Source organism: Stegastes partitus, unplaced genomic scaffold (genome assembly GCF_000690725.1).
Source record: "Stegastes partitus isolate 25-593 unplaced genomic scaffold, Stegastes_partitus-1.0.2 Scaffold13, whole genome shotgun sequence".
In the NCBI taxonomy this organism is placed as follows: Eukaryota; Metazoa; Chordata; class Actinopteri; family Pomacentridae; genus Stegastes; species Stegastes partitus.
In genome coordinates this window covers 455,314-469,155 of record NW_007577744.1, presented here as the reverse complement: position 1 = coordinate 469,155, position 13,842 = coordinate 455,314, and the positions used below count along the sequence as shown (strand labels likewise).

The following is a 13,842-nucleotide window of genomic DNA, read 5'->3' as shown; positions in this document are numbered from 1 at the left end:
GAGCAAACACTGATTTCTTCTCATTCTTTCCCCTTTCTTCTTTTTTCGAGTTTTGTTTTCAAACTCTTGTGGGCAGAAGCACAGAATAGGATAAGACAGGCACCATTGTATGACGTCAACCAGAGACGCAGACACACTCGGAGACACACGAAAACTGGCTTTGTTTATTGATTTAACAACTGATTAGTCACGATGGGAACAGATAAACTTCCTCAGGAAAAGCAGAGTCACTCCGCTGATTTAGGGGGACTTGTGTTGATGTTACAAGGCAGGAACACGGTAATGTCTTGAGTTGCACAATTCATACGAATCCTCTCCCGGAGAGCTGAGAAACTTGCATGCACGCTTTTTCAAAACAAAAACCCCCCCGCCCGTGGACTGATGCACACTGACGACAGACGAGAACTTTCAGGAATCCTGACGGCAATCGGGCAGCTTCTGTATTCTGCCCAGAGACGGGAAGTGACGGTGGTGGGTGTTGTTTGAGAGGTAAAGAGGTTAGCAGAGTGTTTATGTGTGAGTGTTTGTGGATTTAAGAGCAGACTTCTGAATGCTGGATTCGGTCCCAGAGCTAACAGGAAATCCTTTATAACCAGAACTAAGAGTCACCTAAACACCTCCCAGATACTGAAATAAAGCGCTGGGGCCACTGGGGTAAACACTTCACTGGGTGTGTGGGAATGACTTTCTGGGACGTGGACGGGCGTTTCATCACAATGGATGAGAAATTAAATTGTGTTTTGTTTCGCAATAGTGGGAGATTAGATTTTCCTTTCCCACATCGTCACCTGGATACGTGTGTTAGAGCACACACACACACACACTTTTCTTTTCTTTTGTGTTTTTGACGTGTTTTGTATATAGTATGTGATGTGTTTTCATAAACCTAACAAAAAATGGGGGATATTAACAAAATAGTCACTTTTATTAGATTTGTTTAAATAACACATTTTTGATGATCTCTCGCTGTCAAAGTTGTAAAGTTTGTGTAAAGATCTGTCATGTCCTGTTAGAATACATGATTTCATTCTCTTTCTGAACACTATTTGTCCACGGTCTAAGCTAGCCTCTACTTTTCGCTCAAATTCATGGTAAAGGGATGAATATAAATGGGATGCAAACGTCTCTGTGGAGCTAACAGATGACAAAAAGTGTGAGAAGAGGCGAAATAAAAAGAGAAATGACACCATCAGCAATCTACCTGTGTTTTAAAAGGCGACATCTAATAAACACATCCATTGTGACCTTTCTTTTTTCTAGTGTCACTGATTCATGTTTTAGTAATGTTAATGCTGACTTATCAGAGGGCTGACAATGAAAAACCGGATCTCAGAGTCTACGATACACTCTTATTGCACTCAGGACCACATACAGCAAAATCTAAATTTAAAAAAAAGTGATTTGATGAAAATCTGTGTTTTTTGTTCCATCCAAGTTATGCATCCTGATGTCAGCAAGATAACTGAAAACAAAAAAGAAATGCTAAAAGTGTGTAATTTTTACGGTCTTATAAATACATATAGCCACTGCCACTTAGAGATTAAAAAAAAAAATCGAATTAAATGCATCACAACTTGCATGGAAACTTCCACAAATACATTCTCCTAGTTACTCACTGAATTCGAAGTCAAAAATAGACAAAAGGAAGTCACAGTAACCTCGACCTTTGACCACCAAAATCTAATCTGCTTGAGTCCAAGTGAGTGTTCGTGCCAAATTCTGAAGAAGAAATTCCGTCAAGGTGTTTCCGATATACTGCGTTCACGAGAATTCCTCTGGCCTTGGCTTTTGCTGGCACTGAGGCATAAAAATTCAACATACTCATATGTGACCAGTAACTTCTCAGCACATAGGTAAATTTCCACTCAGACAGTGTTCGGTTGTCTTGCTTCTGGGACGACAAACTGCTGCTGGAGGTCGTCACTGTACAACCTCTGATGGGACAAAAGACACGTGCGCACACACACACGCACATAAACAAAACTACAATCGTTCAGCATGAGTCCACTCTCCCTGGAGGCGGCGGATAGGAAAAATCATTATTTTCTCTCAGTAGGAAGTCTGACGTCTGTATCCTCGGCAGCGGCCTCTGTCTTTCGCCTTGTGTGTGTCTGGATCCTGACACAGATCAGGTCCATCCTGTTTGACCCTACGACACCTTCAACAAGACTCTGTGTCTGAAATACTGTTGGTACCTGTCTAAAGTTATCCGTGCAAACCTAGGGAATATATCTAAGGCTGTGAAGAGTGAGTTTTACCCATTGTTTAAATGAAAGTAAATGTTAAACAGTTGGACACATAGTACTTATGAAATGCTGCAGGAGTTTAGAGCAATATCACATTGACATCACTGGTTAACACGGGTTTGTTGATGAATAATGAATGGATTTTAATTTCTTGGTTGTGCTGTTTGCCAGGGAACACTGAAGATATTTCTCATCTCTGTTACACTATTTTGACCTTTTGACTGCAGCTCATTCACTTGTCTTCTTTGACAAAAGAAGAAAATCTGAATGTCGATATGTGACATCTGTAAATCAGGTGGTTATGGAACTTTGCAGAGAACAAGATAATACACAAACTATCCATCCATCATCTATACACCGCTTAATCCTCACTGGGTCACGGGGGGGCTGGATCCCAGCTGACTGAGGGTGAAGGCAGGGGACACCCTGGACAGGTCGCCAGTCTATCACGGGGCTAACTAAACTAAATGTATTATATTTAGAATGAATATATTAATGTTGCAAGTCTGTGTATAATTTCCCCCCCATTCTGGGAGCTCTTATGAGTTCACTCATCCTCTCTCACTCCCACCCATGTTGCTTTCCTTTCATTTAACAACTAAATGTACTTCTCTGGGTTCCCTCGGGTCTGTGACATTTTCAACCCAGATGTTAGAGATACAAGAAGAATGGCAGCCAGAATATTGAAACAATACAATCAAAAACTACGCAAATTGAACCAGAAGCCTCCATCCTCTCATTCTCTTCCACCTCCTCTCAACTCTTAAGACTCTCACAGAGGGGTGGGATATTATTCTAGTTCTTTTTAGTTGACTGTAGCTGCTGCAGACAGAAATTAATCAAAGTGGCAGCTTTAATTTTCTCCACACAGAGGGCAGAGTCAGTGATTAATTGCAGCCACCACAGTCGGAGTGGCCTCTCTGTCAGAGGTGGCTGGAGCTGGATCTGACACTTCAAATCAGTGGTGAGGCATGAGCAAGTTTAGGAGACACTCCTGCCACTAATTACAAATTTTGCACCAACGATACAAGATCCTTTGCTTTCTTGATAAAAAAAAAAAAAAAACACCAATCACTTCCCAGTGCCAACCTCAACTTCTAAGAAGATGAGGTGTGCTTCTAAATCTAAAAAGCCAAAACAGGTAAAAGGCCATCAACAACTGAAACGTAACTTCTATCCACCAGGAACACTTCATTTGAACTGACTGCGTAGTGCTGTAGCAGCAGTCAGTTTGACCAATATGTGGATTCAGATAAATCCTCACTAACACTGACTCTGCATGTCCTTCAACACATTGCTGTTTTGGTTTTGTGGTTAAGCATGCCAAGACTCTCTAAAATAGAGGTGTACAGACGGATATCTCTAGATGCATCAAAACACAGGGACAATGACGCACGTCGAGTCTTTGTGCTGCAAAAAAATGTTTGCATGGGAAATGAAAGGAACAGCAAACATTCATTGCCTCAAGCACAAGGGCAACATTTATTTTAGCTCTTCTCATTTTCTTACCTAAAATAGGTCTAAAAAAAAAAAAAAGCTGAATAATGAATGCACTTAACTTATACCTTAACAAATAGCCCACAAACACATTAGGTCTCAGTTTTCCTTCAATGTAATACATGTAAATGTGTTCACATTTATATATATATATATGCATTTATGCAGTGGTGCAACAGTATTATGCAAATGTGTACTTGAGTCATATTTGAGAAAATAACTATTGAAGTCTACATACTCTAAATTACAAAGGGAACATTGACAAATTAAAACTCTTCTTATTATGTGTGCCAAAGCATTACTGGATTCCCTTTATGTGCATTCTAAAATACTACTGTCTCTTATATAACATTTTATAGGTATGAGACAACTGATTTCCATTAAACTAAAAAAAAAAAAGACAAAACAGCGACTAAATGGACCTTCCTGGGTGGTTGTAGAGGTAATTTGTCAAATGTTTTAGCTGTTTAAATCCACTACACATCTACTGTTGTGCATGCAAGATTTTTCAATGCAAAGTTAGACAGTAAATAAGGCAAATTCAGTCCTTTTGATAGGTTTCTTCATTGATTTGTCACTGAGACACTGACGAATCAACAGTTTACTTCATCAATCTATGAGGACTATTAAAAAAGATTATTAAAATAGCCATAACACGACACATTATACAGGTACTGGAGGGGAGGAAATAAGAAGAAGACAGAGAAAAAAAGGTTAACAGGCTTCACAAACAAATCTGCTCCTGGGGGTTTATATAAAGAAAGAAATTATGTTTTCTAGCCAGCCATTTCAGATAAAAGATAAAGTGCAATTAAGTACGGACAATGACGTCAATTGATCTATTTTAATTCAGCACATCCTACACAGTGAACCCATCATTACCTCCAAAATATTCCCAGCAGCACCAGATGACCACTTAGAGGGTACATCTTTAACTTTCTGTTTCCTTCCTCGTGTAGTTTGTGCTTTTTCTCCTCTCTGTCGTCTCTCTGATGCACCTTCCTGCAGGTTGCATGTTTCCGATTTGGCCTCACCGACCTGCACAGTGTTTTTTTGTTTATTGTTTCTCAGTGCTCGTCTTTTCCCTCCCTCCTTTTCTCTTACCAACCAGTCGGGGCAGATGGCTGCCCACCCTGATCCTGGTTCTGTCTGAGGTTTCTTCCTGTTAAAAGGGAGTTTTCCATCCCCACTGCCACCAAGAGCTCGCTCAATTGGAAAATGCTGGTTTTCTCTCTATAACACAGGAAGGCCTTGACCTTGCTATGTAAAGTTCCCAGAGATGACTGTTGTTATGATTTGGCACTGCATAAATACGACTGAATTGAATTGAATCTTAACACCAGAGTGCACATTCAGTTACGCCTTCAGCTTGACAGTCTGGAAATCAACCAGGCCTTCATCAACTGGCCTTGACTGGAAGGCCAAAGAAAGACAAAGAAAATGTCTAAACTACCGCACAATCTCAGACGAGGAAGAAGGGCTTATTATACAGTAAAGTATCAACAAGGAAAGAGAAGAGGATGGAATTTTCCATCCAAAACCCTTTTAGGTTCAGGGGCTCTGCCTGGGCCATAAACAGGTCGAGTCGGAGGTGGCTAGCCCCCAAGGACTGCTTTAGGAAGGGCTCGTGTTTGTCAACCAAAGAGAGGGGAGACCGGTGGAAAATTACCAGTCCCGCACTCAGTCACGCACGCGTACATGCACACACACACACATGATCAGGACCAGTGGAGAGACTAACCTGTAGCCGCGTATCTATCTCGCTCACTGGTTATGTGACAGCTTGCGTTTTTAATGGGCGAGGGTGCGGGGGGCATGGTTGCGTTGTCAGGACGCGCCGGCCCGCAAACTACGCAACCGGTGACATTCGATGTGTTCACATCTATGCACATTTCCAAGAAAATACCTGTGACATGTCTGGCAGCTAGTGACAGGGGTTTGTAGCGTGTGTGTGTGTGTGTGTGTGTGTGTGTGTGTATGCTCTCTTTGTAAAAGTTTTAGATATTTTAATTACATTTAAAAAGTGTTTGTTTTTTTGACACTTGAAAGTGAAGCTGCATATTGCACCATATACATTACATCGATGTTGGTGTGTGAACTACACACACACACACACACACATCTACTGGATTGGATCCACTGATCCATAGAGCACAAAGAGATAAATGCCTCTACAACAATATCTAGGTTTCCCCTATCAATCTACATATAAGCCAAAACAGAATCAATAGGTGCAAACTGATGAAAATGCCAAAGAAACCAGTGGAGCATTACTGGTTCATTGAAATGTTCCAGTAGGACACAAGAAGATCCAAACAACTGTATTACCTGAGTTCCAAGGCAGCTCACCATCATGTGAGTGAGCAGTTTGGCAGCAAACATGGGGAAACGGGAGCACAGCACATGGGCTATGATGGCCAATGCAAAGCCTGAGGAGGGAGAAGTGGAGGACGTGAAACCAGAGTTAGGGATAAATGAACAAAATGATTTATTTATATGAATGTGGGAGAAATATGAATGGAAGAGCAAACTTTGAGGAGGGAGCTGGACCACAGAGAAAGCTGAAGAGAAAGGCAAGTGGGGGAAAAGGAAAAACACAGGAAAGCGAGAGAAAACGCAGAAGAGAAGAAAAAGAAGAAGAGAAGACATGGGGGGGAGTGTGTTTGTACCTGAGATGCAGATAAATCCTGAGGCATAGAAGGCCTCGTTGTAGGATGCAAGCACGGCGAACTCAGCGTGGGCTGCGTAGATAGACAAGTGGGAGCACGCACATTCCACATAATTCCCACTCTCTTTCACAACCCTGCAGTACTGACCATCTGATGACCAGCTAGAGCAGAGAGTAGAAGGAGAAAGAAGATTTTAGAAAACAGGAAAACAGGACACAACAGCAGATTATACACAAAACACAGGCAAATGAGCTCTGTGGTGTTTTGTTCTTTTGGAGCGTTATCTACGGTGACCTTTATCCTTTTGAAGATGCTGTGCGACAGAGCAGAACATAATCACGTTTGTGTTGGATTCATTTGCACAGCTGACAGGCTTCGGCGTTTATTCTCTCTCCACCTTTTGCTCTCTCTCCCTCTATATCACGTCTATAATCTGTTTTGTTTCCTGTGATATATCGTCCAAGTGGCTGCTCTGGCCAAATCAAACCTGCCAGTTCTTAACTTGTAACAGCGTGTTCCAGCCAAGTCCCACTCCACGCCCCAGGAATGTCCTCAACAAACTGACTCCAAGAGGGAGGATTCAGAGTGCAGCAGAATGAATGTGCAGATATTAAACACAAAGATGTGACTTCCCACATGGCCACAGAGAGGCCTTACCGAGAGGGTGAACTTGGACTTTTGCCCTTCATTTCGCAAACTGATCTCAGTCACCCAGTTGAATAAGAAGTTGACAAATAGGGGTGAGCAAAGGGTTGTAACTTTACATGATGAATGTATGTACAGCGTCAAAGAGAGGCAACGAATCCTTTAGCTGATATGTTACAGGCAGTGAAAAAATGAAACCTCATCTACTGACATTGCCAGCTAACACCAAAGCATGGTTGCATTATTGAGAATAGAATTGAAGAGTTCATTTGCAAAAACGGATAACTCCATTTTTGGAGATTTTCAGAAAACTTTTTTGTTGTTGTTGTTTGCTTGAGATAATGTCAATCAAACTAAAGTTGGGTGGATTTGACTCAGTAGAAATGACATGACAAAAATAGAGATACCTTAAGTTTGATTGATATTGTCTCAGGTAGACGATGGAAAAGTGGCTTTTCTAAGGATTTATGAAGATGGAGTTATCTGTTTTTGCAAATGAACTCTTCAATTATTTTTAATATTTATCTATACCTTGAGAGTGGATGTTCTGTTTTTAGTGAATTTATGGAATGGTTAATCTGGAGTATCTTTGGTGCAATACCTTGAAGTGGTCTGGTTCCAGAGAAGGCACAGAGACCGGCCTGGTTTAACTTGCTGGCCGGGGGTGTGGATACGATACACCACCTCATTGCCATCCTCTAGGGGTCGTGACCCTCTGCCCTGGAGGCTGGCTGAGAACACCTACGTTTAAACAGAGACAAGAGAAGAAGAGAGTTCAGTTGCAGAGCGACTAAAAAATTAATGGTTGATTCATGTCAGGGCAATACTGCCATCTGCTGTATGACAAAATAATTTTTCACACTAATAAAATGAACTCACTGCTATTTGATAAACTGCCAACGCTCTTTAAATGAGTTAAAACCATCCCTACCTTCCCACTGACAGCAGTGTTTGTATCATTGGTGAGAAACCAGTGTTCAGTTCTAAACTCTGTCAGCTGAATCCTGCTGAGGTTGGCACAATCTGCGGTTGAGACTGCTGGTACTGCCAGCAGGGCATCCGGGAGTTGGAAGAAGTCCGCATTACGGCCCCTGAATTTGTATCCATTGATTTGCGTAGGGTACCATTGGAGGGCAGAGATAGTCATATACGGACATGTTTTCAGGATCACGTCCTTTCTGGAGGAGTCAAGCAAAGAAAAACATGATGGAATATGCACTGTGAGGTTGTATAAAATACCACAGCATGTAATTTTTTTAGAAGAGGAATATCTCCCTCTTGCATTACACTTGCTTAGAAAATTGACACTCACATCTCACATTGGCTTCGCGTGAGGAGGGAGAAGGCAAATCTCTCAGCCACTTCAGCGAGGTGGCTGAGGCCCCGAGTGTCGATTCGGTTGGGATTGGCCAAGGCACACAATAGGTTGTAGGTTAAATTCCGGCTGCTTTCCTGTAAAGGCGCCCTCTCTGCCTCTGAGAGCACCTGGTCAGGAGAAAGACAGGGCGAGAAAGACTGAGAGAGCAACAATGCAGACAAGTATCTGTCACTGATACAGAGAATGTGTGTCTGTAGTCGAGTAAGCTTTAGTGCAGTATTCATCTCTCCCAAAGCTCCCCTCAAAGTCACTTTCTTTGGTTTAGGGCTCAGTGCTATGCAGCTTCTGTACATTTCATACTGAATTAGAGTCTTTCTCTTTCTTTGTCTGTATACACTCCCATGCATCCTCGTGCTGTGTAACTCATTTCTCTTCCACCCGCTGCATGCTCTTTAATATTAATATACAGTGGTGTCTTTGCTTGTCTGGAGGCTTAGCAAGCGTAATATGTAGACTCTAACTTCAGAGCAGCGTAGTGATAGCCGTGCTCATGATGAGTGGCAACTGAGACCTTTTCAGATGATAAACTGGTCCTCAGATCTGTCAGAGTAGTACATAGAAGATGATGTATGCCCTTTAGCATCGCTGTCTGACACACATTAGTACACTGAGTCACAAGCCTCAAGTGGTAAAAGACTAAGATCACACAGAACCAACACTTGCTATGAGTTACGCTCGTACTAGTTTTAAAAAAACTACATAGAAATCAATCATTTGCTATTTGCACCAAGGGCAGGGAAAGGCTGATAAAATAAAATAATCGTTCTGACCTAATGTGTATTGATGTATGAGATTCTGGAGAAAATTGCTTTGGTTTTCACAAGAAAACACTTCACTATTAAACATTCCTACATTGTATCTAGTCTCATATCATGATATTTGCCTTTGTGTAAAGACAGAGAGAACAGTAAGATATCGTATTAGTCTGTTCAATCCACTTCTCATGCTTTAATAAGAATGACTAAAACCTGCCGGCAGATTTAATAGGCACGTTACCTTCAAAAAATAACAAAATGATGCTATTTGTCAGATCTAGAAACTGTTCAAACAGAAAGAATCATCAGGTTTTCATCTTCCTGCTGGTCCTTAAATGTATCATGTGAAGCCTGGCTCCGTAATTAAAGCCAAAAATTGGGATATTTAATGAAAATCACTTTGTTCTACATAGCTCATTTATAAATTTGCCAAAAATAAACCCTTGGCACCGGATCCTGTACCGAGGAGCTCCGAGTGAATCAGGTGCTATTCATAGTCATGTGGCAAGATTCTGTGACTTTTTGACTGAACTGCAGGATGTGTTTACACAGAGAGGGGATAATGTTGGTATATAATAAATATATAATGAAGCCAACTATAGCTAGAGAGAGCAAAATAAAGCAAAATGAATGCAGAATGATTCAAAAATGGTCAACAGAGGAGCACATTTTCAGCAAGTTTGTAGAAGTTCCAAAAAAATCAAATAATAAAATATCTATAGCATGCAAAGTCACTATTTTGTTCCCAATGCTGCTAACACCTGTGGGAATTTGGAAACACTTTGTAATGGTGATTCCATAATCGAAACAATTAAACTTTTGTTTTTTCTTTTTTTAACGATTTATGGCAACGTTTTACACAGTACAAAAGATATTTTTAAGTTCTCTTTACTTCTAGCCGTGGCTGAGGTGCTGTTTCCTTAGAGGCGTGGGGCTTTACACCGCATTGACAAATGAGCTTACTATGAGCAAAAATGTGACGGGAGCATAAAATACTCAGAAACTGCTTAAAGTTCCAGGTAATGCTCAGATTGAACTGATCTTGCAGAAACTATTTTTGTCCTTAATCTTCTTTTCTAACCTTCTTACCTTGCCAAGAGCTTCATGCACAGCGATCATCTGCTCACGAGTGAGAGTTGTAGTGACCGCATTCATCAGTCTTTGCAGCACCTGGTTCACTATAGTTGGGTCAAGTGGCTGATGTAATTGTTCCAGTAAGACCCACACAGCTTCACTGGCTGCATTTGACACCAGAGTCACATTAGCCAGCCCAAACTGAGAGTGCACTGCAGCGCCCCCTGTGGGACTATACAGCTCCACCTGAAAGCGCTTGGGTGTGGGTAAGGATGAGGCGAGGTCAGGTGTCAGGTAAATGTCCAACGATGTGTTACGATGACCCACATCAAAGGTTAGTTGGCCTTCCTGTTTAGGAAAGTCCATCCCTGTTTTAGCAGGCCAGATTATGGAGGGACCCACCATTTCTTCCCTGAGAAGCTCCTAGAGGAAAATCACAGACATGTTTTGTGCTAAACTCTGTTTGACTGATTAAAGTAATAAGTTGTGGAGTAAAAAATAAAATAAAGACAGAGTTATGCAACAAGCATTATATTGCAAAAAACAAAACAGGCAACCAAAAATAAATGATAAAGAGTAACACAACTTATTACATGAAACTATTACACATCTCTAAAAGCCACAGTTCTCAGTTGGTGTATGATGTTCACAAGGTCCATATTCAAATAGCGGCACATGTAGATGAGTGAAGTGACAGCTGGGGTGAAACATAATGAAAACCAAATGAGGATGGAGCTTTCATTATGCAGCAATCCTATTGTCTCGCAACATGCTGTGAGAGATGAAAGCAGATGACCTGGCCATGTGGCTCTGTGAGGTTTCAGATTTTGGTTGAGTGCACTAGACACTCCCTTACTTTCATCTCCAGTATCAAAAAGTGTAGTGTCAGTGGATACTTCATGCCCTTGAGTTGGATGTAGATATCTTTAATCATGATCCCTCAGAGGAAAGGCGGGTGGCCATGAGATTAAAGAGGTGAGGAGAAGGGGGGAAACTTTGCTCTCTTTGAAATTCATTAACATTAATAAACCATTACCCTAATTAATCTATATATATGGGGAGCATACCTGGAGGGAAGGCTGAAATCAAGGGCCAGCCATTAGATGAAAGTATGCAAAATTACCACTAAATGCAATTTTCTTATTGGACCTCAATTTAAAAAAACCTGTGCATATATTACAAATTCTAACTTTGAGTGTTTTTTGTCAGCATTTTTCTAGCATTTCTGAATTGCTCCAAAGCAGTTCACCAGTTCCGAATAAGTAAACATAAAGGTTCTGAATCATAATGTCACTGCTTTTCCAAAATTGTTTAGTTATGTAAAAAAAAAAATCTAATACCAAGGTACAGTACATCCTAGTCTAGCTGCTCAGTGGCAGCAGATGGAGCGTGGCAGACATAGGTATTCTGAATTGGTTTAATAATAAAACAATAACAAATCACATCAGTGTACCATTAGAGTTGTGCCCATTGAAGCCAGTGAGGTAAATCGGGTCAAAATAACAGTTTAGTTGTTTCAATGATTGAGAAAAAATCTTATTTCAGTGGGTAAATGATTGGGATCATCTTGGCCCAGATTGAAAATGAGATTTCCTACAACAAACAGAATGACACCTCCAAGGCAGATACATTAGACAGTGTTGGGCACACAGTAGTCCAAACAACTACACATGCTATCTAAAGACATCTGCACCATTGCTTTCTTCACTGTATGCATCTGTCCTCAATTCTATACGTGTATGTCTGTGTGTGCCACTTGTGTCATATAGTTGTGCTTAATTACTACAGTACAGTATGTGGTTGTCTCTTACCAAAGTGCGATATCGGACAGACATGACTGAAGCTGTGCTCGCTCGTCTGTAGACCTGGAGGCTGAGCCTTGTGGTCATCAGGGTGGCAATGGGCAATCTGTGTCCCACGGCAAAGTACACAAGGCCTTGTGGGTTGTCGCTCTCTGCCAAGGTGATGTTGGCAAAACGAGTGGTCTCATTAATGGCAGCTCCAGCACCCACCTGATAAATCTCCACTAGGAACCAAGCCTGGTACTCTGGTTCCTGCAGCAAAGCAAATTAGTGATGGTTTAACTTTGTGCACCACAGCATTTTGCACACAGGGAGAAAATCATTTTAAATTATAAAGAAAAACGGGCATAGTACATTTCAAGGACAGACTGATAACAGAATTATTTAGTGATGTCTTCGCCAAAGTATTCTGCCTCTCTCTAACCTCATCTTCCTGGACCTCCAGAGTGAGAGCACAGATTATCTCTCCTCTCCTGCAGGTCGCTGTTCCTGAGGTCTGTACCAGCTGTGTGGTTAGGTTAACTCCATTATTGACAAGACTTAGAGCTGCCTTGCTGAAGGTAGCTCTCCAGAAAACCTGCAAATCCTCAAATGCTCTGAGTGGAGGGAGAAAGAGCATACCAAATAATTACAAACAAGCAGCCAACAACCAAACCATTTCCAAATGGCAAATGTTTTTACTTCAACTTATAACCAGACGTAGAAAATAATAAACAAATAAAGCATTATTTTATTACCTGTTTTTCTGTCTCTGCAGGTAGAGCAAAGCAGTTCTGTTCTCTGAATCCTCATCCAGAACTTGGCCAATCAGAGAATTAGGACGAAACCCTACAATACCATTATGGAGGTCACTCCCTGGTACGGTTGGATTAAAGAATAGAGAGAGCAAAACAAAAATGAGTCATACAAAGTAGTACTAATTGATACATAACCCAGTTAGTAATATATGTTGCCATCAATCACACTTGTAGTCTGGACTGTATATGCAGCATAGTCAAATAATTTGTCATCTGCAGGGATTATGGGAGAAGTACTTCCAAGAAGACCAAAAAAGCAGTTGGAGACTCAAGTAGTAGTCATGCAACTGAATTAAATGAGTGAAATCTGAGAAAAACAGTGAATCAGGGGAGCACAGAGATTTGTGAAATTTAAGGTTTAGAAATCATCCCGGATAAGTCGTGACTAAACTAAGTCACAGACCAAGAAGGATCCTAATTAGACAGGTGACCAAGAACCCATCAGTCACTCTAACAGAACTTAAGAAGCCTTCTGCAAATATAGGAGAACCTGTCAGACAGACAATCATCTCAGTAGCGCTACATTAATAAGGCCTTTATGGTCAGTTATGGTTAGATGGGAATAAAAGCATAAGATAGTCCAGTCTTTGCCAAATTGGATTTAAAGGTGTCTGACAGAATAAGAAAAGAGATCCTCTGGTCCAATAAGACAAACACTGAATTCTTTGGACAGAACTGCAAATACTATGTCTGGAAAACACCAAACACTGCTCATGGCTAAGATCATTCCTACAGAGAAGCATGGTGGTGGCAGCATTATGCTACATTATGCAGCAGGAACAGGGATTGGTCTGAGTTTAAGGTAGGATGACGAAGAAAAAGAAAACCTGCCCAAGAGAGCACATGACCTGAGATTAAGGCAACAGTTCACCTTTCAGCAAAACAATGATCCACACAGCATAGACCCAGCCACAGGAGAACACAGGAGTGGCTTCAGGACAAGTCTGACTTTCTACATAGATCAAAGCCCAGATTTAAA

General features: G+C 41.2%; 1 protein-coding gene across 1 annotated transcript in view; it reads right to left on the bottom strand.

The window, feature by feature from the left end:
- adgrv1 (adhesion G protein-coupled receptor V1) overlaps window positions 1-13,842 on the bottom strand; it is a 102,185-nt gene that overhangs the window by 43,947 nt on the left and 44,396 nt on the right. The window contains exons 79-87 of the mRNA XM_008288546.1: window positions 12,804-12,921; window positions 12,491-12,662; window positions 12,076-12,318; window positions 10,280-10,687; window positions 8,370-8,542; window positions 7,989-8,235; window positions 7,659-7,798; window positions 6,413-6,573; window positions 6,072-6,172 (exon numbers count right to left, since the gene is read on the bottom strand). Of these exons, the coding sequence (XP_008286768.1) occupies window positions 6,072-6,172; window positions 6,413-6,573; window positions 7,659-7,798; window positions 7,989-8,235; window positions 8,370-8,542; window positions 10,280-10,687; window positions 12,076-12,318; window positions 12,491-12,662; window positions 12,804-12,921 (1,763 nt within the window). The remainder of the gene's footprint in view (window positions 1-6,071; window positions 6,173-6,412; window positions 6,574-7,658; window positions 7,799-7,988; window positions 8,236-8,369; window positions 8,543-10,279; window positions 10,688-12,075; window positions 12,319-12,490; window positions 12,663-12,803; window positions 12,922-13,842) is intronic.